Source organism: Armigeres subalbatus, chromosome 2 (assembly GCF_024139115.2).
Source record: "Armigeres subalbatus isolate Guangzhou_Male chromosome 2, GZ_Asu_2, whole genome shotgun sequence".
Taxonomy (NCBI): domain Eukaryota; kingdom Metazoa; phylum Arthropoda; class Insecta; order Diptera; family Culicidae; genus Armigeres; species Armigeres subalbatus.
The window spans coordinates 144401459-144427113 of NC_085140.1; the positions used below are offsets into that span (position 1 = coordinate 144401459).

Consider the following 25655-nt stretch of genomic DNA (forward strand, 5'->3'; position numbering starts at 1 on the left):
GTAGTATCATCATCATCATCTTCCCGGAACACATTTTTAGCTTGGATCTACAATACCAATACTTAACTCGACATTAGCTGACTTAGACCTGAAAACAACCCGTCATAAATTCTGACTTTGACTAATATCAACTAGACATTTGTCCATAGAATATGCTTAAAATCTCATTACCTCAATATCATCCGAGGTATTGGGAGAATTCTGAGGATAGTTTAAACTGGGGAAAACAGTAATGAATGCCTCTAGCTGATAAAATTAGACTCCATTTTCTACAATTTTATGATGACTTCAGCTAGCTATATTGGGTAGCTGTTGCATGAACTCATGAACAGCGTTACAGTAAAGACAATAATGTTGTCTTCCCTTAGCTAAAGGTAGCCTCACACCTCTGGTATTTGGTCCGCGGATTGTTTCGAGAAGATTTCGACTACTAATTTTGGGTTGATGGTTGTTATGGTACAACTGCAAAGATATTGGAGTGTCACCACGAGTCACCTCAATCAAAACATGTTGATCACAGATTTGTAGCGCCATTATCAATCAACCAAGAGTATGAGGGTGGATTCCATTTTTCAGAATCCATTAATTTTCCCAGATCAAGAACTTTGTTAAAACTGAGTCGACAAATAATTCAATTTATTATATCCAAGTATCGCTTAAAATCTAATGAGATTTTCACAGCTGATTGCACAACGAACGCGTTTAAAAGGTCAAATGAATATATTTTCGCAAAAACAAACGTATTTTCTAAAATACATAATTCCAATGCTCGAATTATGTTAGAAAGTAATAAAGAATTGTTTCATTGGTATTTGGTATTTCTTGGTATTTCTTAGATGAATAAAACATGCCAATTGCCCTTTTTCCTATATGTACTCCGGATACACATTCCAGCCAGCGTGCAGCAATCACTAGTCGAAAAGTAAATCTGCTCCAATTAGCGAATGACCATTGTACTGCTGCTTATCGAGGCGATTATCTGCGGCAATCAAACCTTGACTACTAACGACCCCATTCCAAAAATCTCAATCCTTCATTCATTCATGCTTCCACATTTCACTCTAGCCGTGGTCAGTCCGCCACGCACGACCTGCGTCGCCGTCAAAGTGGCGCTAGCAGGTTTTGGTCACCTCGGGATTCTGCGCGAGGTGTCTATCGGCCCATCACTTCATGGAGGCATGATTAATGAGATTGGGGCGTGCCAGAGGCGATGTGAACTGTATCCCGGGTTTCAATGCTTTCTTTTCGGTTCCAAACAAGCTTCAAATTGGACAGCGACCCAGCTCGTCCGGTGTCTTAACGTTAGGCGAGATGTGGAGCGCTTGGAAGCTTGGATGTTGCCTCTCCCCGTCTCTTGGAGGGAATGGGTTGAAAAGAAGCTGCCTAATTCTGGAATGGAACGTATCGCTTTGGGAGATTCATATGAATATGAATGTATCTCGGTCGACGGTGGCGCCAGACAGTAGTACCTCTCGCGACCCTATAACGAGAGCGAATTAATGATATAATTTTCGTTTTGTTTCTTCGTCGTTCCGGGAGGGCTTTTTCATGAGCAGTATTGCCAGATGCGTAGACGTTATGAAGTATAAAAACAAAATATTGCATAAGCAAGATAATTAAAGGATATTCACTTCAATTGTTCATTTTCAATTGTTTTCTTATTGAAAATAGGTCTGATAGGCCAATGGGCTCAAAAGTTATGTCCAAAATTTCATTTCTCAAATGCTAAAAAAAATTCATAATCTCAGCTGTAAAATAATGTTAAGGTTTGATAAGCCACTTAGTCATCTTAAATAACTTTCATCGAAATTTACAAAAATGCATATTCCATTTATGATTAAATAGGCTAGATGTACCAGTTGTGGCTATAGCACCAGTTGTCGCACTAGTGCTTTATATGCCAAATGGCCAATTAAATCACCGCAAACCAAGTTCACATCGATAAAGCATATTCATATGATACGATAAAACCTTTTATCTTATCCAAAATAAGCAAAGCATAATTGTAAAAATTGATTTTGGTTAATTTTTGACATCCTTTGCACCAGTTGTCGCACTAGTGGTCCCTATTTAGCCAGTCCAATAAGAAAACAATGGGATTTGCCAAATAAGGAACCAAAATTAAGAATAGTGCCATAACTGTTTTTTTTTTGTCTTTATTATAGAGACTTTCAGCCCGAGGCTGGCTCGTCTCGAAAGTGCCATAACTGGTGCATGCGTTTCTATTATGAATTAATCAATTTTGATGATTATAACAAATTTTATTGTGGTTTTTACAGCTGTTTTAAGGAGTAGGAAGTAAAACCTTTCGCTTGATATATAAAGTCCACCCACATGCCTTTTTCTTATTTAAAAAAAAATAGTTGTTCTTATGTATGGCGACAATTGGTACACCCACCCTATATAATTTATATTAAATATATAAAATTAAAAAAAAAATACCGACTCCAACATGTTGTAAGTCAGTCCAGTTCTGGCATCACTATAATCCTTTTTGTCTTCTATCCATTTGCCCGTTTGCGTTTTGTTTTATGGAATCTTTCATACTTCACTGCCTTGCAACGCATACGACGAGACTTGGGCGAGGTGCTCCTGCTTATGAAGACCCGACGATAAATGACTATGAAATTTTTATTTTCACGGTTCATAATCTCCGGTGCTGCCCTCTGGGACCCGTAACAAACGATGGCTCGAATAAACCTGACGCGTTCCCGAGAACGATCCGTTCCCATCCTTCGATGCCGCGCTTTTGTGGAATTTTCGTTGTGCGCAATATGACCTGCGGACTCTAATTTTTACTGATTGAATGATGCCCAACCGAAACAGTCGGTGGAAAGTTAATCAAATTTAGCTAATTATGTTTGTTTAATTCCCTAAGCATTCCAATTCCCATTGTGCTTTCTCACTTACTCTCGATTTTTCATCTATCGTCTCGACAATTTTTCTTGATTACATGACTGGTCCTACCTGTGATGATGCCGCGAATGATGAATCGTTGGACTACGCGCCCTTCCCGACTGACCCGAATTCGAATCAACAAACCGTGATCGTGCAGATCCTTTTCCATCGATGTTGCCGGTTCCGGTGCCGCCGATGCATGCTATGGCCCTGCCACCGCGTTACTCGCTGCCCGGCGTGGAGATGAAACTGCAGAACAAGGATCTGTGGCGGGAGTTCCACAAAATTGGCACCGAAATGATCATCACCAAGTGCGGAAGGTAAGTGGAAATGTATCAATAGGGGTGGAGGTTCTATTCTCGGCATAAATGTTTCTTTGGAAAATTTAATTTAAACAAGTGCATTACTTACTGTACGCACTTACTGTTTTTCAACTTCTTTAATTTGTGCAACCGTATTACTTATTCTCCATGTGTTCCATTATCAGATGGTTTGTTTCGGTTATAAAATAAACATGTTGGTTTGGTATCTATTCAATCCGCCTTAAAACTAAACGTGCATGTACATTGTACATACCAAAGGGAAAATAATCAATTATTAACATTGTTGGTAATGTCGGAATCGAAACACACTTAATATATAATGGGTAAAACCCAAAAATGGATGTTTGAATCTAGGTTTAAGTTTAGGATGGCTTCGAAATTAATTGAATAAAAATTCCTTATTGATTCTAAACCATCTTCTTTTTTTCTAATAATTAGGTAATTACTGACGGAAAATAAGTTCATTCCCCTATTTGAACCTACTGAAGCCAATTCTATTTTATTACACCTTCTCCGCTCGCCACCTGATGAATTCTGCCCATGCTACGAATTGAGAACAGTATGGGAGAAAACCCATGTCCGTCACATTATAACTTTGTCGCCTGATAACGAATGACACACGGTTGCTGGTCGGTCATTTCGTTCGGCACTTTGGAAATTCACAAGGGCCGAATATTGAAAAAGCACGATAAAACTCACCTCTGGATCGGCGCTTTGTGCGGTGGGCCCTGAGCACTTGTGATTGCCGAAGAAATCATCCAGGCGCCAGGCTGAGGGACCACATGCTGGGTCGGGACCGTGCGTCATTTCCTACCGTCGTCGGTTGGTTGGTCGTCTTTCTGATCGTTAGACCCATGTACTAACCAATCTAGACAGCGTTATTGTTTTAGGCTAATGATATAGTGGAACGTAACGTGATGCGGAACGACTCACACAGGGCGGACTATCGGTACAAGAAGATTGTTTCTTTCGAGCTGCATTCGCAAGAGCGTCGGTATGTATCAACCCTAAGCGAAGCCGTAGTACAATCTGGTCAACAACGTTTGGAATGTTTGTTTCGCTTTGTTGTTTCATCGTGTTTCCTTTTTGTTTCAAAGTCGTCCTCATGAAAACCAGGATGAATTGCAATCGCTTTTGGATGCGCGCTGTTACGAGTTTTATGTTAGACCCTGATCTTATCGGGTTTACCAGTAGTCTACCGAGTTAAGTAGTTGGGCGGTTCGACTTTTGGGCTGGAGGGTCATGTACTTTCTGAAAAGAGTTCCATTTTGCTGGACGATTGAATTATTACCAATATTTGCTTCACTGAACTGGAAATTTCATGTACGCGAATATCGGACTTCTCATTCATATGAATGATAACCCAGGAAAATCCCAGCTGAGGGAGAGTGAGTAAATTATATCATTTACTCCTTTTTCCGATAAAACGAAAAGCGATAAATTCTATTTTCCCCTTTTTTTATTTCAAAGGATAATTCTAAAAAGACGAATGTTTCATAACTTGATGTCTGTGATTGGAATAAAATCCTAAAAAATATTTTATTTTATTCTAAAATAGCATCACCACACTAGATTTCCAAGCATCACAAAGTAAATCGACTATGGCGACGCATAGACCTACCTTGTTAGTTTTTGGCATTCAGTGGTCGGCACCAAGTCCAATTTGTTCACCTGTCATAAGACGAGTTTATACAATCCCATTGAATTCCACCACTTAATTGTATCTTGACAGATACGTATTTCGACCTCAAAGGTAAGGCCGTCTTCAGTGTCTCGTACTTGACTCGTACTTGACTAGTCGAGTCAAGTACGAGACACTGAAGACGGCCTTACCTTTGAGGTCGAAATACGTATCTGTCAAGATACAATTAAGTGGTGGAATTCAATGGGATTGTATAAACTCGTCTTATGACAGGTGAAAACATTCCACTAAAAAGCTCAATATAATTTTCTTATCCAATTTGTTGTTTTTCATACTATATGTCCATCTTTGGAGTTCGGATTGCGCGGCCGGTAATAAATCTCTCATGTTTCGGACAGCAGAACGATCGCGCGGTCGGCCGAATTATTGTGTTCTGCATTGCGCGGCCGGTAATAAAATTAATCAGTTCTGTGCGTGATCTCTCTTGTTTCGGACAGCAGAGCGATCGCGCGGTCGGCCGAATTATTGTGTTCTGCATTGCGCGGCCGGTAATAAAATTAATCAGTTCTGTGCGTGATCTCTCTTGTTTCGGACAGCAGAGCGATCGCGCGGTCGGCCGAATTATTGTGTTCTGCATTGCGCGGCCGGTAATAAAATTAATCAGTTAAGTGCGTGATCTCTCTTGTTTCGGACAGCAGAACGATCGCGCGGTCGGCCGAATTATTGTGTTCTGCATTGCGCGGCCGGTAATAAAATTAATCAGTTCTGTGCGTGATCTCTCTTGTTTCGGACAGCAGAGCGATCGCGCGGTCGGCCGAATTATTGTGTTCTGCATTGCGGGGCCGGTAATAAAATTAATCAGTTCATTGCGTGATCTCTCTTGTTTCGAAGCGGGCTTGGTAGTCATATGGCTACAGCTTCTGCCTCATACGCAGGAGGTCGTGGGTTCAATCCCAGGTCCGTTCCATTCTCCTACGTTTTATCTTTCTCTTTATTTCTCATGTTCTAGCAATCGCTAGAACTGGAAATGGACTTCCATACCGTTTCCACTACTATTCCTATACCTTCATCTTGAGTATTCTAACAGTAATCTGCTAGAATTGGAAATGAACTATAGAGCTCGTTTCCTACATCCAATTAGAAATTCCATCAGTTACCTTCTCCTGTCTATCACATTGGCAGCTCGTTAACCAAGACGGACCCCTGCCTCTCCAACCTAACCCAGAAATTCCAACAAATTCCGCATGAACTCGTGGCAAGTGCAGAGGTATATTCGGCTTGCAGTGGGCGAGTGATTGCATCATCATTTCCTCCCCCTTCCTACATTGACTTGCATTCTGACGTGGCAGGCGCCAGTATGACCTAACAAATGAGATCACCAGTACTTGTACATTGAAGATGTGTGCTAGTCCCAAGCAAACATCTGTTGGTTCCCTGTGCAAGAACAGCTGATCTGGTCATAATGGAGTAGCAACTACGAGCAGTCAATCAAGCTCAAGCTCAAGCTATATGTCCATCTTTGGAGTTCGAGATCTCGGTCGATTTTTATAAAAGTGTTATCAGAGGAGTACTTAACGTACTACCTACTCCCGAAACGACAAACTTTGCGGTGCTTCACTTCTATGCTCTGATTAACTTGAGCATTGAGGCTCCTTTATTTTTGCCAGTTAGCACACCAAAGCCTTAAGCCCTTTAGAACTTTTTCTTGTGCTATTCAGCAACATATCTACCTTTTAACCCTCAACGTTCTCGCATGTTGAGTCATTCAACAACATGAGCTATTTAACCCTCAACGGGCTCACAATCTACTCAGATAGTCTCCGGTGGTGGAGTCCCCAGGTGGTGGAAGTTCCCCCGATACCAACGACCCACATCCGTGGAAGAATATTATGTTCTCAACACTACTTTCTCACCAGGTCAGCATATTCATATAGTTCAGGTCGAGTCCTAAGCACTTTTCTACTTCAATGGGTGACCGAACGAGTGCCTAGGTCGGTTCAAAGATTCCGGGTGGAGATAGGTTCCGGCTCAATGGTGCCCGACAATCCGCCGGTGCATTCGCTCGCCACGATCTACTTAACTAGTCCCCTACGTTGGATCTACACACTTCGTTCAGCTCGGCATTTTTTGACTCCTTTGCCGAGATCCGCACAACCGAGCGCTCGGTTCGTGACTTTCTGCTGATATCTCAGTTGAAAAAGCAATTTGTTTACTGCGGCACTAACGGCACAAATTTGTTTACTTATTTCAGCTAACGAACTTTAACCGAGATTTGCACAGCCGAGATCGGTGGAAAATTTTAAGTGTGTACCTTACTCCGACAACCGATTTTCAATGCTCTTGAACCATTCAACTTAGCCGTTAAACCATTCAACTCCTGTCTGGGTCGCGATTGCGAACGACTCGGAAAGTCCCCGACAGCGGATCTATCCTACTCTGACGAGAAGTTCCCCGACAGCGGGAACTCCTCAGTAACAAGCCGTGACGCCGTGTTATCGGTGGTAGTGTCAATTACGCATGCCTCCAACATCACGCTCTTCTCCACTTCAAACCGGGGACATGTGAACAAAATGTTCTCATCCGTTTTAGTCACAACTGGACATTGCGGACAAGCGGGGGAAGCTGCATGTCCGAACCTGTGTAGTAACCACCTGAAGCATTCGTGGCCTGTTAAAAACTGGGTCTGCTAATCACTGCTGACACACTTTAACGATGCGTCAACCTGCCCTTAGTCAAGTTGTCCAACTTTCTCTGCCATTTTGTTACCGTTGCTGCCTTGATAATCCTTCGGGAATCACCAGTGCCCCTATTTCTATCGCCGTCGATGCGCGCTTGCAGGCGTAGTTGACATGACCTTCAAAGCTCAACTTATCGTTAAGCTTCGCTCCCAATTATTTAAGAGATCTATTGGAGGTGATGTCGCAGCCGGCGATTCTTATTGACGCCCCCTGAACCGATCTCCGATTATTGGCGACTATCATCTCCGTTTTATCTTCATCAGCTATAGCTTCTTGCTGCACAACCATTCCTCGACGAGCCTGATCGAATACAACATTAATACAACATAGGGGGCCCTCCTTAGCCATGCGGTAAGACGCGCGGCTTCAAAGCAAAACCATGCTGAGGTGGCTGGGCATAAAAGTATCATCATGTTAGCCTCATGATATAAGAATGTAAAAATGGTAACTTGGCTTAGAAACCTCGCAGTTAATAACTGTGGAAGTGCTTAATGAACACTAAGCTGCGAGGCGGCTCTGTCCCAGTGTGGGGATGTAATGCCAATGAGAAGAAGAAGAAGAAGAAGAAGAAGAAGACAACATAAACCACCATTGTCCACAGACTCCTTGATAAAGGTACAATATATGTAACCGAAATGTCGGATAAAAACGTAAAACCCAGCCAACACAAACTCGCATATGCTAGCGAATAAGTGTACAGGGTGGAGGCGATATAGGCGCATTCCTCCATTTGAATGCATGCGATCTTGTGTTTGCTGGGAACCCATTTTTGAGCATAAGAAGACTGAAAGCCTTAACCGTTAATAGTATATTTCTGCAGTAGTTTCCCTACGAAATCTATTTGAGAGATTAGTTTGTACGCCGAGGGGTCTCAGGTGTATGTTGGCAAGCCACCACGTTTCATGTCCGGTCGTCCAGGCTTTTCTGCATTGCTGACCTAAAAATGACCGGATTTGTCATTACGGTTGCTTTCACCGCCATCCTCGGGATCCTGTCCGGACCAGGTGCTTTACTCAGGTCGAGGGACTTTGCCATCGTCATTAGCCCCTCTATCGTTGACCTCGCCACCTCTTCAACATCTGCCCCTACCCTCGCTGCTGGTGGCAAACGGTCTCGGCCAAGGTGTGAGAAAAGTACTTCAATAATCGTCTTCAGCCTCATTGGACATCACTCGGGAGGAGCCAGTGCTTCTCTTCAGTGATGCAATTTAGCGAAGGGGTTTGTTAATTCCTTTTTTCCTATTTCTCCCTGCCTATGACGGTGTCTCTCGGTTAGACACACAGATAGAAAAAGTTGTTGAAATTTACACGAAAGTAATGCACATAAAGGGAATGCCAAAAAGAGCGTAATTTTAAACCATATTTTCGCTTGAATGTATGCAATCTGTATTGCATTATGCCACTATTTACTCGATTAAGTGGCATAATGCTACATAAATTGCATACATTTGGGGCAAAATTGAAGGAAAAGTTTCATGTATGCTCAGAATAGTGTAATTTTCCGCGTCTGTATTTTTTGCGCGCTGATTAGTTTTCATTATTTTTTTCTGTGCAGACAAAGAATTAATAAACTTGCACACTCTGTTAACAACAGGAGGTTGAAACTAATAACCACTCGTCACAAATATTCGGTCTTTTTCTTGCAAGCGAGAGTATTCACCATTCATTTATATAGAGCCCTCACTGCAGCGCACCGGAATGAGTGGACTGTCAGTGCGGCTTGCCAGTGGTGAGAAGAAGGAGAGTGTTCAGTTGTTAAGCTTGATTCCTTGTCAAATCTGTTTACGATAGCCTCACACCTCGGGAATTTGGTCCATAGATTTTTCCCCATGCTTTTTTACATATGCAATATTTTCGGGATTTGCGCACGGAAAATCAAAATCCCGGCCCTATTTAACATGCGCGGGGACCGAGGTGTAAGGTAGCCTTAAAGCGAGAGTATCAAAATCCTCACTGAGACTGAGAGATTTCGCGTCTCCTCAAAGGTTCGAGTTGGCGCCCTGCCGCAGTCTTTCACAGCAGGCTTGGTTGCTCTTTTTGATGAATTTGTTTAGTGTCAGCCTCAGCGATTTTAATTGTCTCCCTCACTTCTGCCGAGCGTGCTCTGTCCAGTCTTCTTCTGAGGCAGATTTCTGGAACTGGAAGGGGTACAATGCGATCGCTGCACCATTACACTTCTGGCCTGCAATTCCGGGGTTGCGTTTTCTTCGGCGGGGAAGGGCCGTTTGGTCGAATACCGTTTGGCCGAAGGTCACTAGGCCGAAAATACCATTTGGCCGAACAGATCATTAGGCCGAAAGCCATTTGGATAGGTGATAGGATAGGTGAATAAGCCATTTGGCCGAAAAAGTTATTTGGCCGAATAGGTAATTTGTGTCATATGACGTCTCACATCTCACTTCTCCCTGTGAAAAGTAAGAAATAAGAAGTTAGAAGAAGTAACTCAGAAGAGAGGCGTTTCTCTTCACACTTTGCTCTTCTCATTTTCCGCAGTGAGAAGTGGTAGGTAGGAAATGAGGGATGACGTCTACCTTCTCACTTCTCACTCCTCAGTTCTCACATCTTACTGTAATGTCTCACTTCGTGCTTCCCATGTCTCACATCTCACTGAGAAAAATGCAAAGTGAGCGGAACAACCAGTAAGACGTCTCACTACTCACTTCGCGCTTCTCACTTTTTACAGTAAAAAGTGAAAAATGAGGAGTGAGAAGTGAGACGTCTTACCTTCTCCACTTCTCACTTTAAAGCATAAGAAGTGTGTGGTGAGACGTCTCATTTGTCACTTCTCACTGAGAAAAGTGAAGTGAGTAGTGAATCATCTCACATCTTACTTCGCACTTCTAACTTTTCACAGTGAGAAATGCGAAATAAGTATTGAGAAGTGTGACGACCATACGACCATACGACCTAATCGGCTAAATGTCCTATTCGGAAAAATGTCCTGATCGGCCTTTCGGCAACTGACTTATTCGGCCATTTGACATTTGCCATTTGCCGGATCGTGACTGATGGCCACAGCCACCATCTCAACCAGAAAGGTTGGAGAGAAAACGAGCGTCCAGACAGAACGCTAGCAGCAAGATGGCGGATCCAATGTAACGGCGACGGTAATAGCAAAACGCCGGCGGAATGGTGTTTCCAAATATGCCAAATCCAACGATGTGATGACGGAGATAGCTTGTCACCACCATCGACTACTGCGTGCCCTCCCAACCTGCACTCAGTTCGCCTCTTAACCTTTAGTTCTGAAAAGAACTTTACTATTTTAATTAACTTCTTCTATTTTAATTAACTCTTCTTATATTGGGCGGTGAGTGGCAAGGTTGATCGAAACAACGCAGCAGCAGTCTGATCGGCAGCAGCAGAAGGACTGGATTCCAGCAGCTATTCCTCAGGGTAGTTTCCTTCGGGAAGAAAAACTCCGATGTTTCCACTTCGAACAATTTATTTGAACTGACATTGAGTACACATGAGTGATTTTCTTTTATAGAAAAATATAGGAACAAAAAAAACAAAGAAGAAAAAAGGTTGATGTTTGTATAGAAAGCGGTTTTGTGTGCAGCGCCGGTAAAAGCCATTCTCTGATTGGTCGGTGATTTTTTGGCTCATGTACAGTTGCGCTGATCAGGATGGTTGACGATGATGGAGTTCAGCAAACGGGATGCACGTTCGTTACACCGCACAGTGACCGTCAGTCAAGTAGTCATCATGGGTGTAACCGTCGTCAACCCTCCACTTGGACTGCAGAATGTTACGTATCGATTCCTCCAGTTTCGCTGGAAGGTACCCCGGGAGCCGTCGCGTCGTTGTGTTCCTCACAATGGCGTCCAGCTGGGCTAAGACTTCTAGCAGTGTTTGCCTTCTCCAGTTAGTACAGCGACCATGCATTGAAGTCTCTTGCAATGACTACTGGCTTGTGACCCACCAGGTCTGATGTCAGCCGAATGACCTGCTGCACCCTCCGCTCTTGTGTTTTCTACTTTCTGAATCGGGATCTTCCCGTCTTACAAATCACCACTGATCAGGATCCGTCCGTCAGAGGTGCTTTGAGTTCTGAACACAGTTCAGTGTACACTGAGTTGGTATGCAAGAAAAACGATCATGGTAACTAAGCTTCCTTAGATTTGGAAATATGCAAAAATATATGACCATGCTAGATTTCGATCCGTTAGATGCCCACGTGTTACTTTACTGAGAGAAAAATACCGTAGCATGCCGGTGCTTGAATTTGTTTTCCTAGGATACGAGTTGCTAAGTTAGGTCAGTGCTCTTGAATAGCTGTGTTCGGATTATGCTCATCTTCACTGCACTATCTACGTAGATTACTCCTGTCCGGCCCTTATGCACGCTCACGATTTGTGTTCCACTTCGAGACAAAGGGAGCACTTGTCGACTATCAGCTGACTCGACATACTGACCAGCCAACTTCAGCTTATCAACTTTGATCACCTTGTTGGCGTCGGTGGCAAAATTCTTGATCCCATGGCTATCTTTGTTGATGCAGTGAGACCATGCAGGGGTTGACACCTCAGTGTCTAGGGCAGAATCGGCGTAAGTCAGGAAGAAATCAATTGATCCTACTTCCATATAGTAGGGTGAGCCTCACTGAAGGTCTCACTGTCGAAATGGGCAACATGCCGGATCGTGACCGTCAGTCAAGTAGTCACTATGGGTGTAACCATCGTCAACCCTCCACTTGGACTGCAGAATGTTACGTTACGGCTGGGTCGACCATTGTCGAAGCTCTTAGGCTGGGCTAATATGCCTTGCCTTGGAGATGGCGAGGGTCTCAAGCCGGGACTATGCCCAACCCGAGTAACACGGTTTGTTGTATGAATGTAAAAAATGCATCTTTCGAACGTTCATTGCATTGATCTGAAAATATGTTGAAATTACGTTCAAAATCCATATTTTCGCTGAACTGTTATCATTAGGATATATTTTCTGACAAAACAAAATTTAAAAAAAATTAACATGTTATGACCATGCTCGTAAAATCTTCCTGGTAGACATGTTTTATAATGTGAGAATGTAAAACAAAACATCTCAAATAACCAAAAAATGTCAAAAATGAACATGTTATCACAACTAATTAATGGTTTGAGTATGTTACTTCTACGTGAAGTTAAACGATTTACAATGATATGGAAATGCTAATATCATCTTCAAAACTTAGACGTACATGCTCATGATAGAATTAGAGGCGAAAGTATAGAATTAATATAGGGGAAATGACGGCTTTGGCAGGTTTTGTTCTATTATTGTCAGGGGGGTTTTTGTTGACCAAATTTTATGAAATTTGGCCACAATATTATTTGATATGCAAAGAATGTTTAGACCAAATTTGAGCATAATGAGTAATAGAAAACCCCTGACAATAATAGAACAAAACTTAAAATCATTAATTCCGTTAGGATACGGCAGGCATGAAGAATCTTTTTTATAGAAGTCGATTTGAAAGCGAGCGGTGGGCAATATTTGTGATGGCACATATCGCACGACTTTCCTTCTGCCAAGCTCCCGTATGAAGGGGGAGCGAAGAATATCCACACTGAGCTTCCACACTGATATTCTTCCCTCCCCCTTCATACGGGAGCTTGGCAGAAGGGAGGTCGTGCGATACGTACCATCACAAATGTTGCCCTCCGCTCACTTTCAAATCGACTTCTATAAAAAAGATTCTTCATGCCGTATCTTAACGGAACTATATCAATTCTATACTTTCGCCTCTAATTCCATCATGAACATGTACATCTAAGTTTGGAAGATGATATTAGCATTTCCATATTAATGTTATCACAAGTTGTAAGATAGTAGTATGAAACATCATTAATGATCAAGTTTCTGTGTGTTTATCAAAAACCTTTTCAAAGCTTTCCTCGAACATCACATGTTTTGTATTTAATTTTCCCGACCTTTATTCAACATGATTCTTAGATCTTCGCTAATGATGATGTTTTCGGTGTTACTTGGGAAGGGCTTAACGATCCCTCTTTATGGCCACTGCCACGCTGGGATGTAGATATGTACCAAATAAATTTTGCAAAATGCAATCATGAGCCTAATGTTACACCAAGTTACACTGTTGATTTTCAGTTATGGTATCCAAGTGAGTTGCGGAATGTATGTATTATGCACAGGGCCAGATTTAGCCGGAAGGGGGCCCCGGGCCGACAACTTGTGGGAACCCTAAAATGTACAAAAAAGGTTGTTTTTAATACATAAGATTTGTGGGGGCCCGAGACCACGACCCACGACTGTCGTCCAAATTGATAAAATGGTGACTATTTAGTTGGACATTATCTGAGTGTACGAAGGACAGGCTTTGTAATCTTTGGAAACAGTTTAAACGTCAGAATTCTTAAATGCAACATCACATTCAATTAGCTTCATAATCACTAATGAACAACAACATTACTATCCGTCATCAAACTTTTAAATACTTAAGAAACGACTCGTCTTTATGACACTTAAAATGTTATGCCTAGTGCAGGAAATCTGTTTGTTTCTTCGATCCCAATTTTTTTCATCCAGGATTTTAATTTCTCCAAACATCCTACCTATTTTCCCAACGATTTTCGGTCAACTAGCGCCATAAGGCGCCATCTGTGTTTACATTGCTTTGCTTCGAAAAACCGCTGCATTGTGGTGCACCGATTGGCAAACCAATTTTATTATTCTGTATATATGTAGGTCTCAAGGATCAGCTTGTTTTTGTTTAACTAAAATGCGGCTCGCTTCTTTTGTTTCACGCATCCTAGAGCGGTTGTCAACAGCTTGACAATGATTTTTGGTTTTCCCATCGGGATCTCCTCGCTCGCACGGACCGAGTTTGTCTCTGTTTATTTTCCTTCCTGGATCCGGGGTGCTCTCGGGGCTGTGTTTATTTGCGAACGAAACTGTTGTACGATTCTGATGGCTTTTGTATGCTTCAGGTTTTCTTTATTCTTGTATTGAATTTATGTTATGAAGAATGTTTTAAAATCAAGGAGGTGTATGATGGTAAATTAAACCCTAATGAAGTACAAATCGCTCTAAGGAAGTGGAAGCCAAAATAAAAGTTCAATAAATAATTTGGAAAGTTAGCATAATCCAAAACATCTTAAGGGCAAAAGGAACTGCTATAAAAATATCTTTCATTCAATTATTAGCACACGGGACATTCCAGTTCCAATTGAGTATGGACCACGTTTTCTAATAGCCAAAAAAATTCAAAGAATGCAATAGGGCACAGTGTCGTATGTGGCGCAAGTACAGACCAAGAATGTAAAGGCATTTTCCAATAGCTGGACCTGACCACGTTTTTACCAATGCAGAAGGGGTAATTATGTCTCGTGAGGTTTATGGAATAAGTTACAGTAGTAGGAAAACATGATAGCATGAGTGTCTTTTATCGAGCCTTTTCATGTAATATTGATCAAGCTTTCCATTCTGAGGAAAATGACCTTACTTCGCTACGTTGGACCACGAAAAAGGGTGTTAAGGTCAAGAATTAAATGGCTAGTCCTAGACCCAGAAATGAAATTCCATCCGATAGACTTTCTCATCAGTTCAAAAAGGTGTACTTATGTGCCCTTTCCTAGTTTTTGTTTTACATGCAAGAGTGCAATATGGAAGGCCTTGAGGGATTGAGTTGAATCTGCATTGTTACACTCAATCCAATGAACACATACTCACAATTCCACTAGGTCGGGTAGAGCACTTTAGACGGGATTAATTCGTAATAGATCAATTATGGGAGAACACTTCGCTGGAAAAAGTAGCAGCTTCATCGCAATTACTGCTGTAAGCGTGCGAGTGTGCGCTTTATTTGAAATTGGATTAATTGAGGGCTGCTGAAGCCCTGCTTCTGGCTGCAGGCCAAGCGGGAAGAATTCGGTTTCTCGTGAGAAAGGAGAGTAGCGTTTGAGCGCTGAAAGCCACATAATGAGCCGCGATTGAGTGTACATTTCCAAAAGGTTTCTGATCTATCGAAATTGGCTGGCCGGCTTTTAAACTGCTGCTGATGGAAGTCAAGGCCCTGAACTTTTCGAACGGTCGGCGGGGTCGACTCCGAGGGTGCGCGTTGCATCCGTCAGGTAGCCAGTCAAAGAGTGAAGAAAACAAAAACGACCCAACCTGGTATTAGGATGGGTTTTATGTTTCAGTTAAAACAAGAGCAGAGTGGAAGAGCTGGATGATGTGTGATGAGATTATTTATAACTTGAAAACCCATAATTATCAGAAGAAATATTTCCATTTATAATGTGCTACATTAAATATTTTGATAGCCCTGGTGAGATATAAATGGGCAGTTGTTGCTTGACCGGTACGGTTTTGTAAAATGAGTGAATGCTGACGATTGCATCATGGCGATGGTGCTGACTGAATTAGGCTCGTTAAATGTGAATATGCAAAGAAGCACGTCGACACTGTTTTAATTACTTAGTCATATTGATAAAACTTTTCACAAACCAATCATACAGGCGGATGAACACTTTTTAAAAGTTTTTATTTTAATTCGGATTTTAAAAATAAATCAGTGTCATACATGACGCCACTACTCCTGATCACAACCATATAAATCAAAAATAATATTTATTATGCGCCCGAGTCTCTGATTATCTTGCAACTACATATCATGATACGGGGATCATATCAACTAGCTTGATCAGCTCCTCCTCAACCCGGTACAGCCTCGCAACCAGCACCTAATCAAAATCCTAAACAAACCATGAGTCTATCTTAAAACGCTTCCGTAAAGCTGTCCCAGGTCTGACCTGAACAAAAAAACCACAAGCGTTTTTAAGCGCGACAAGCATGAAATTGATCATTTTCCAGTTAGAGAGAGCTGGACAGGGGGTAGCAGCAGCACCATTAGTTTCTAGTTTCGCCTCTCTGCTGGCTTAGGATTTAACAGTTCGTTAAGTCAGCCTGTTGTTTTTTTTTGTGTGTTGTAATCAAGCAGCGTATCCATAAGCGCGTGAATTGGAGCCCTATCAAATTATCACACGCTACCTTTCGACTTCGACCGAAATTCGAGCCCCAGAGCACGATACACAAAATAAATGCGTGTAAACCGATCGTTTTTGTATTTGATTTTGTTGTTTCGTTTGTTTTCGTATAACAAAGTTGCACTGATACTTGCAATACGAGAAGTGATTAACTAATTTGTGGATCTTCTGACCCTTCAATATCATAGATTCTGTTAATCTATTCTATTATTTTCCTTATATACTTAAAATAAAGTTAATATTCTTACAACCGCGCATTATCTGACAATGGAAAGACCGATATTTCAAATTCATTCCGTTCATCTGAAAGTGAAGAACTAAAGTCATTTGAAAATTCACAGAAATAAAGAAAAAAAAACCAGAATAATCCACTTAGCGGTGATTGTGCCTTTCTCGTGTAAAATAAAATGTAACGACAAAAGTACACAAGAGAGGTTGAAATTCTACTTTGGGGAGATTTTATTTATTTATTATCAGACTAAGGCCGGAGTGGCCTGTGCTGCACATAAAAGTCTTCTCCATTCAGCTAGGTCCATGGCTGCACTTCGCCAACCACGCAGTCTACTTTGGGGAGATAGATTCAGTTATTTCCAGAAATTCACATTTATTTGCATTCATTTGAATACAGCAGTTTTTGAAAAAAATATATATTTTCCTCGTTTTTGAATTTTTGTTCCAAGGAAAAATGGAGAAAAAAACAATGTTTTGGCCGATTGGGCTAATTATCAATAACGAAAAATTAGACAGTATTTGCGTCGAATGCGACTTGTTGCTAGCAAATCGGATAAGGCTAAGTACCAAAAACTGTGTCTCATATTTTTGTGCACACATACAGACATTGCCTAATTCGTCGAGCTGAGTCGATTTTGGAGTGATCCTATAGTCTTTACGTATACTTAGTATACGGGAAAGGCAAAAACCGTTCATTTCTTTACAAGCAAAAATATTATGGTAAGGCGGGAAAACGTTCAAATTCAAATTAAAGTTTTCAGATAAATTGATTCGTACTACGCTGTCTATTTATTTAAAAAAAAACTTAAAATAATGTCCGTCAGTAAATTCTCAGTGAAGCAATTCTGGGCGTCACGAAGTTCGTCGGGTAAGCTGGCTTTCAGAATAGAAAATGAATTAAGCTTTTTTAGTGAAATGTCTTCACCTGTCAGAATAGAATTCAATGAAACTTTTTCATATCTTACATTCTAATATGTGTTGAAATGTAACCTGACCGGCAATATTCAGGGGGTGTGACACAATGCTTTATACGACAGCTCGCAAGTCAATATTTATTGGTTGAAGTATTTTGGATTCCATTCTTTTGACTAATTTTGTATTAACTGTAATTCTATCGATCAACTGCTTCGTTCGATATTGTTTCAAAACCAATGCGGTAACATCTCACTATATAACAATCCAAACCATACCCAAAATGGCCAGTCTACAAAATGCTATTCAATCTGGCTTAGGTGCTAATGACTCACTCACCGCAGGGGGATTTGGCCAACAAGAGGCGAGAATTGTTATCATTTATTCACACGCAGGAAAGTGTCCAGTTTGCAAAGCCAACAATCACGATCAGTTTGACGAGCTGTCCGGAATCAAGAAAAAAATTGTTTCCCTACGGTCGATGCGGACATAGAGGGAGGATGACTAAAAATGCTCAGGTAGGTCATGAATACTGTAAAACTAAAGTTTTTTAGTGGAGTAAAATGAAACAAAACAATTTTTTATTCCGGTTTCTGGCAATTCAAAACATTTACAACTTATTACAAAATATGCGTATTCCAGTTACAATTATCGTTTATTATTTCAACAATTTACGTATGGCCGACATTAAATTAATACATAAGCGATTTTTTTGAATGGTAGAAGTTTTACAATAATTTAAAATTTTTAATAGCCATGTTTAACATATAATGATAATATTTTTTAAATTTCTCCAAATTCTATTTAAAAAAAAAATTACAATGATATGGAAATGCTAATATCATCTTCCAAACTTGAAAAATTAGGGAAAACTTGAAGATTTGGCAACTAGTGAAAGGAAAATGCAATAACAAAGCATTACACGATTTACATTTTTTCAATTTTGCACCCATCCTAAATGATTAACGCCTGGGAGCTGCGGATAGAGTCGAAATGATTGTCAAAAAATCTCCAAAGCAAGCTGTCAAAAAGTATCCATCGCATCGAGAGAGTTTGGGAGTATTCTGAACGCAGCCAAGAGAGTACACGTGTGAATCAACTCATACGAATTATAGTTCATTTCTAACAAAACTCAATTATTAGGTGAAATTTCAAACCTAACGGGGAATTTTAATAAGTGAACAGCATGATTTAATTTTACGATCGGTACAATAACTTATGCCATGCAGTAACTAGACGAAATCTTTGAAATTATTTTTTAAAAGATAAACATAATGATAATTTGATGTGAGAAAATCGTAGCGTGTGCATTGAACACTGAGAGGAAATTTTCGGGCTTCAAGCAAAATATCTTGAAAATTAGAATCGATCGAGTCCGCAGCTCCCAGATTAACGCATATTAATTACTATGTGATTTTTCTTTAAATTATACAGGCTATTTTTAAACATGTTACAAAGATTTTGGTGCAAATTGAAGTCACACGATCAAAAATACGAGCGAAAAAAATCAAGTAAAAACAGAATCCTGTGTAATTCAATTAGCGATAATATTACCTTTCGCATGCAATATAAAATCATTGTTTACTGCCAAGGACTTTGAAGTCCATTGTCCTATTTGGCTCATGTTTAATAGGAAGCAATGGAACATGATTTTCTGTCCAATGCAACTATTTATAAGCAAATCAGTTTGGAGATTAGTGACTAGAGTTTTTTTGCGCTCATACTTACACACAGACAGACATCACATTAATTCGTCGGGCTGAGTTTTTGTACATAAATTCGGTTTCTTTTCAAAAATAACCTCTTAGTACTGGTGTACCGAAAAAGCAAAAATATTGAAAAATCCCAGAAAGTGCATCTTGAACCGTTATCCTTGCAAGTGGGCGCACGTTGTTGGTGTTGCTGCTCCAACAAAGAGCTAAATCATCATAATCATCATTCTCGGGTCCCGCATTCAGAGGAGCCTCCGTGCGAATGGACGACACACACCGTCCGTCGCCGAGCGACCGTCTGATCGACCAAACAAAAGGCGTGAGCAAGCGAGAAAATGTGATTTTAACACCTCGTGGGTAATTAAATTTTTTGATATATGAAGCCTCGCCACTTTTTATGGAAGTGTTGAGTGCCGTTGTTCTTCGGCAAATGAGGCGCAGCCGGGCGGAACGACGGTGATTTGGGTTTTTGGATACCGAAATTCGATGATATTTATTAATACGTGTCTCGCTGACAGGAACCGACGAAGTATGCCTTTGGCTCGAGACGGCCTATTGTGGTTCTGAGTGCTAATTAGGGAATGAATTATAGACGCCACGATTTGAATTGCGTGTCCTCTTTTGAAGAAGTTTTATGAGTGATGAAGTTGGAGACAAAGAAGTGTAATTGACAGTTAAGTAGAATTGTAAGTAAAAAAAAGTATCTTGTGCATCTAGGTCTTTTGGAAAATTGATGTCCTGGAAAATGGGGAAACTGACAATTTAGTTTGAATTTTTTGTTGGCTATGAATCCATTTTTTTGCGTTGCGTTGCGTTGTAACGGAGTATTTCGTAGATTGCAGATAGCTGTCATGTATATTCTCTAACATTCTTACCCCAATCGCTTATGGATTTCCATTTGGGATTTAATGGCAATCCAATTGGCGATCCAAATGATAAAGCATGAAAGCTACCATCTCCGCAAGAATTACTCATATGTAAAATGTTTGGCTTCAATATAAAGTCTTGATAATATGATATGAATGATATTATGATTATCTTCTCGGTGGTTTTTCGTTGGCTGTGAATCCATATGAACACGAACTAAGCTCAAAATAGCATCGAGCAATTGAAAGCAATTATTACGACAGGGCGTGGGGGGAGGGGGGATGGGCGGAGGTAGAGGTGTTTCGAAAATGTATAAATTTTAGTGAATTAATACAAAAAGCGTAACGAAGGGGGGAGGAAAGGGGTGTTGAAAATTACCGTTTATCGCTTGATTTACTTTAAGGATCTTCCCTATGGAATTTTTTGTTTAATAGAAGGTGAAAGTAAGCAGTGGACCATCAGCGTTCAATATTATTTGATCCCTAGACCAATGTATTCGCAGGCTAAAAATGCTTATATTTTTACTTGTCTTAGTACAGTAGACCAGCTTTTGGTTGACACAGGAATGTCCTTGAGGACATGGGGAGGAGGAGGAGGACGCACTCTTCGGAATGGTTTCCAACCTGAGGAAGTCGACGAAAAGCCCCTTCCCCTGGCACCCCTTTTATGATTGAGAAATCAGGCCGTCGTTTTCAAGATGTAAACATCGACTTAGTAGGGCAGAGGAGCTCAAGGTTAGGAGGCAGGTTTGACAAACTGATCGAGATGAAGAAGCTAGGGGATGGCACCATTGTACAGGTACAATCGAGTCAAATGTATCATGTAGTGCCAAGATGTAGCGTATAAGCTAAATTAGTAAAACGTCGATGAAGTATCATTAAAAAGGTGAGTGAAGATGGAATCAATATGTCCCTTTTGGTACTCATGAGGGACCTCAAAAACGGAATCTTTTCCGGTATTTGAGGTACCCTACCTGACCCTACTATCCTTCTCCGATGAAGAGCATTAGGTGTTGGTCCTTCAGCCACACCAAAACGCGCTGTAAACCAAGCGACAGTTTTTACTGATAGGCAAGAATTTCCGAAATCCTGAAGCAAGTGCAGCAGTGATAAGGGGTAAAGGGGTAGTAAAATATCTCAAGATTTAATATCTCCCATCCTTCTGCCAAGTTTATGTTTTTGGACCTGGTCAACTTAGCCTCGAAGGACCGGACTTTTGCAGACCCACCCCGCTCACTTCCTACAGCTTTAAGGTCGTTGAGAATTTGGTCAACCGCCGACTTCGTGAGAAACTGGAAGCAGATAAAAGACTGGACATCCGGCTAGGCAAGCGTTACGCCATGGGTCTGATTTTGTAGGGCTAGAGGATGTCCTCCAGGATGCAGTGCAAGCACGTGGACCTGATACGGCAAAACATACATTTGCATATAAACAATAAAGACGGATCCATAAAAAAATAAAGAACGATCCGTAAATAACATCTGAATGCTCCATAAATCCATAAAATAGTTCGGGAGTGTCCAGAAAAAATAATTTTATGGTCCATAAATAAGCTAAAATTCAACAAATAATAGGGAAATATGTTCCATTAAACATGGTCAAAAAAAACAATAAAATTCTTGTTTTTTCCCATGAACGTATGACAAATTATCCATAAATAAAAACTGTATTTGTTAAATTTCAGCTTATTTATTAACCATAAAATTATTCTTTATGGATACTCCCGAACTATTTCATGGATTTATGGTAGCGTTTTATTGATAATTCAGATGATATTTACGGATCATGTTCTATTTTTTATGGATCAGTCTTGCACATTTAACGGTGTAACGTGTGGGCTGCCGACCTGGTACCCATGTACATCAGAATGTATCCAAACGCGATTGAATGCCGCTAGTACTAATGCGGCCCAGCGAATGTGATGCTCGGATAACATGCTTGCATTTTTCCGCAACTTCCAAACTCCAAAACGGAAGATAGTGAAGTGTCTGATCGATACCAGAATCTAACCTTTCTACCCAACATCCGAGCATTTAAAATAAGCTGTAAAAAAGAGTGAACATGATCAAGGCCCATTTCAGACCCAGCCCATCTTGCCATACCACCATCATGTACTGGCGGCCATCTGCCGCAAAGCTACCTTTTTAGCCGCCTCAATATCCGGAGAGCACTAAATCGCTCTCCTCGTCGAAGGAGATCGGATTCTGCGCATTATGATCGGTGTCGCTCTTATCCCAGTCCACTAGTACGGAATGAGGAGCGGGCGCTCCTTTACAGCCCTTATCAACGCAGCTCCATAGCTCTATGTTTCAGGAGAGGCGATAATTATAAGCACGAATTTCTTGCAAGACCGGTGCTTTGCAAAATCCATCTGTCTGGCCTGGACTTGGAAGCAAGCCAATCAGGATTGGGACAACATCGAATTTATTCTACCCAGTTACGAAAAACTAAAGAAACTACCGTTTTGTAGATCGACCTACCCAATTTGAAGACGAGCAGTTATTATCCCGGCTAAAAGCTCAAATAACTTCGGTTGGGATCTTTTTCGAATTCTTTCGAGTCTGCGAGTTCCTAAACATGGTGAAACATTTCCTATGTCAGAACTTCAGTTCCAGACCTCTGGGGATGTCTACAGGATTCACACCAACATCAAAATGCTCCAGCGGTGTTCCCTAGCCATTCTCACGGCCCTCATATCCTTCTTGAAAAAAATGGGGGCTGTACCAGCTTATATGAAGGACCAGCCTACTGGGTTCCTCAATCCGGACGCAGGTTCAAAATTCAGAGACGATCGGGCTTTCTTTGTTTTGCAAGGTTTGTTAGTCCCATCCCACTAGTGATCGGGCATCCCGGCCACCAGGGATGGGAAAATCAAATTTTCAACAAATCGATGATGACCAAAACTTACCCGCAATCTTACTTTCAAATTATCAAGTGATAAAAACTGGCCAGCGATTAAGAATCTTTTGAGAATCGTATCGTGATTCGTAGCATTTACCCATTTACCGTTACATTTTGAACTCTTTTTCCTTATTACCATGAAACCATAACGTCAAATAGAAGATATAACTTATAATAATATATCTAATATTATATAATATAAAATACTAGTCGACCCGGCAGACGTTGTCCTGCATAGTAGGCGAAAATGCGCGTTGAGAACTGCCTATGCGAGATTCCCATACGTATCTTTATTTTACTATATCATGATCTACTCAACTTAACTAATGATTTTAGACTGCGGAAATATCATATAAACCCGTCGGAAACTATAGCGAATGTTTCTGCTGAAAAAATGAAAAAATCCATCCAGCCGTTTTCGAGTTATGCGGATACGAACACAGACCATTTCATTTTTATATATAAGATATAATATTATCGTTATATATAACGAAATTGTTGAAAATTAGCTGATATTAGTTGAGATTAATGTTTAAATGAAAACTCTGTGTTTATTATCGTATGAGTACAAAATTTGCCGGCGACAACTCGCTTGTTGTTTTCACGTGAAAAGTTTTCACATTAAAATTGCAATCATTATCGTCTGATAATGATTCAGCACAGCACAGCCAGCCACCACAACTATTTATCTACGATAAGGTCTCATCTCTCCTTGCACGTATCCCGAGTAGACGAAAATAGCTCAATAATATCAAATATTGATTAGATAGCAAAATGAGATATGGGCATGATTGATATAAGAGACTAGTCGACCCGGCAGACGTTGTCCTGCATAGTAGGCGAAAATGCGCGTTGTGAACTGCCCATGGGAAGTTTGCATACAAATCTAAATTCTAGTTTTTCACGATTTACTCAACCTTATTCGTGATTTTGGCATGAGGAAATATCATATAAACCCGTCGGAAACGATAACCAACATTCCTGCTGAAGGAATGAAGAAAATCCATCCAGCCGCTTCCGAGTTATGCGGATACGAACACAGACCATTTCATTTTTATTATATAGATAAAATATCGATATCAATATTTAATATCAAACAATATCAATATTTTGTACTAAAATGTCATAACAAGATAAAGTTATGCTATTTTTAAGAAATGACCAATATCATGTGCCATTATTTTGTTCTTATTCATAGCAGATCTTGATATTTAAACGATATTTCGGTGCATTTTTTTTATTATTTCCTGTTTTTCATTTCTTATATCAATCAAGTCCATATCATGTTTTGTAATTCTGTCCATGACTTCTGGCTGGGATACATTTTCCTTGATCTACCCACATGACAACATAGACCGATGTCTTGCTTTAAAATGATCAAGAGCGTGCTGCAATATTTTTCGTGTAATAAAACGTACATTCTAAAGTCCAGTTGGTGTTCTGAAATTCCAACAAGTTCTAAGACTAAGGTCATACGTTCGGGGAAAGGAATTCAGTCGTTGGAAGCAGGGTTAGGATAGGAATGTATTTATCAATTTTCGATCAAGGCAGTCCTTCAAATCAAAATCTCCGTAACGCGTGCCGTATATCATCTCGGTGAAGTTTCTGTTCGGCTAAGCCTTGGCCTCCGACACTACACGTCGGGTATCGTATAACCTTTCCGGTCACACCAAGCATCAGTGTCTGTATATTATTCTGTTACAGTCGTCCAGCATTTTATCACCTAAACGTATTTTTTATTTCATTCTGAAGTGTCAGTATAAAAAATTGAATTTTCTTCTATTAGTGTATAGTGTTAGGTCTTGCCATTATTCATATCATTTGTGCTCGTGAATTTGAAAGGTTCCTAGGTTGGACCTGGGAAAGCTTGAATAAAGCTTCTCTTTTTCTTGCTTCTTCTTGGAATTTTATATTCATTCATGGATATTTGATATCTTGTAAATGATATAATTCTTTTATTAGCTTTTCTGAAAATATTTATTAAATTTTCTAAGTATTTTTAAAGTATTCATTTTTTAGTTACGTTTTTTTTTATATTTTCATGCAGTTTGTAGAAGTGTTTCTTGAAACTAATAATTTCGTCACATACACCACTTTGCATCTCATTCCCTATTTTATGGAAGCTGTAAAAATTTGCGCTGTCGGGAACAACCGATTCAACCCAATCCGCTGTCACGCTACAGTTGATCTGTGTGACAACACGAAATGGAATTCCTCATTCCCCGGTTCGTATCCCTCGAGGCATCCACTTGTCAACCAAAATTTCCAGTGTCGCATTACCCGTCACTTGTTACGCTGCTACAGTTTCACTCTTTTTACACGACCAACCCATCCATCTTTCCCAGCTCGATCACCCATGTCACACGTCCGATCCCACTCACACTGAATGCCACTCGAACAAGGGGCCTCCGCGCCGCCGCCACCGCGCCGGTCGGCCAAA

General features: G+C 40.6%; 1 protein-coding gene across 1 annotated transcript in view; it reads left to right on the top strand.

Annotated features, from left to right (window-relative positions):
- The window catches only part of LOC134215220 (T-box transcription factor TBX6-like), a 111661-nt gene that overhangs the window by 26947 nt on the left and 59059 nt on the right, over nt 1–25655 (top strand). Inside the window, exon 2 of the mRNA XM_062694447.1 lies at nt 3056–3218. Coding sequence (XP_062550431.1) covers nt 3056–3218 — 163 coding nt within the window. The remainder of the gene's footprint in view (nt 1–3055; nt 3219–25655) is intronic.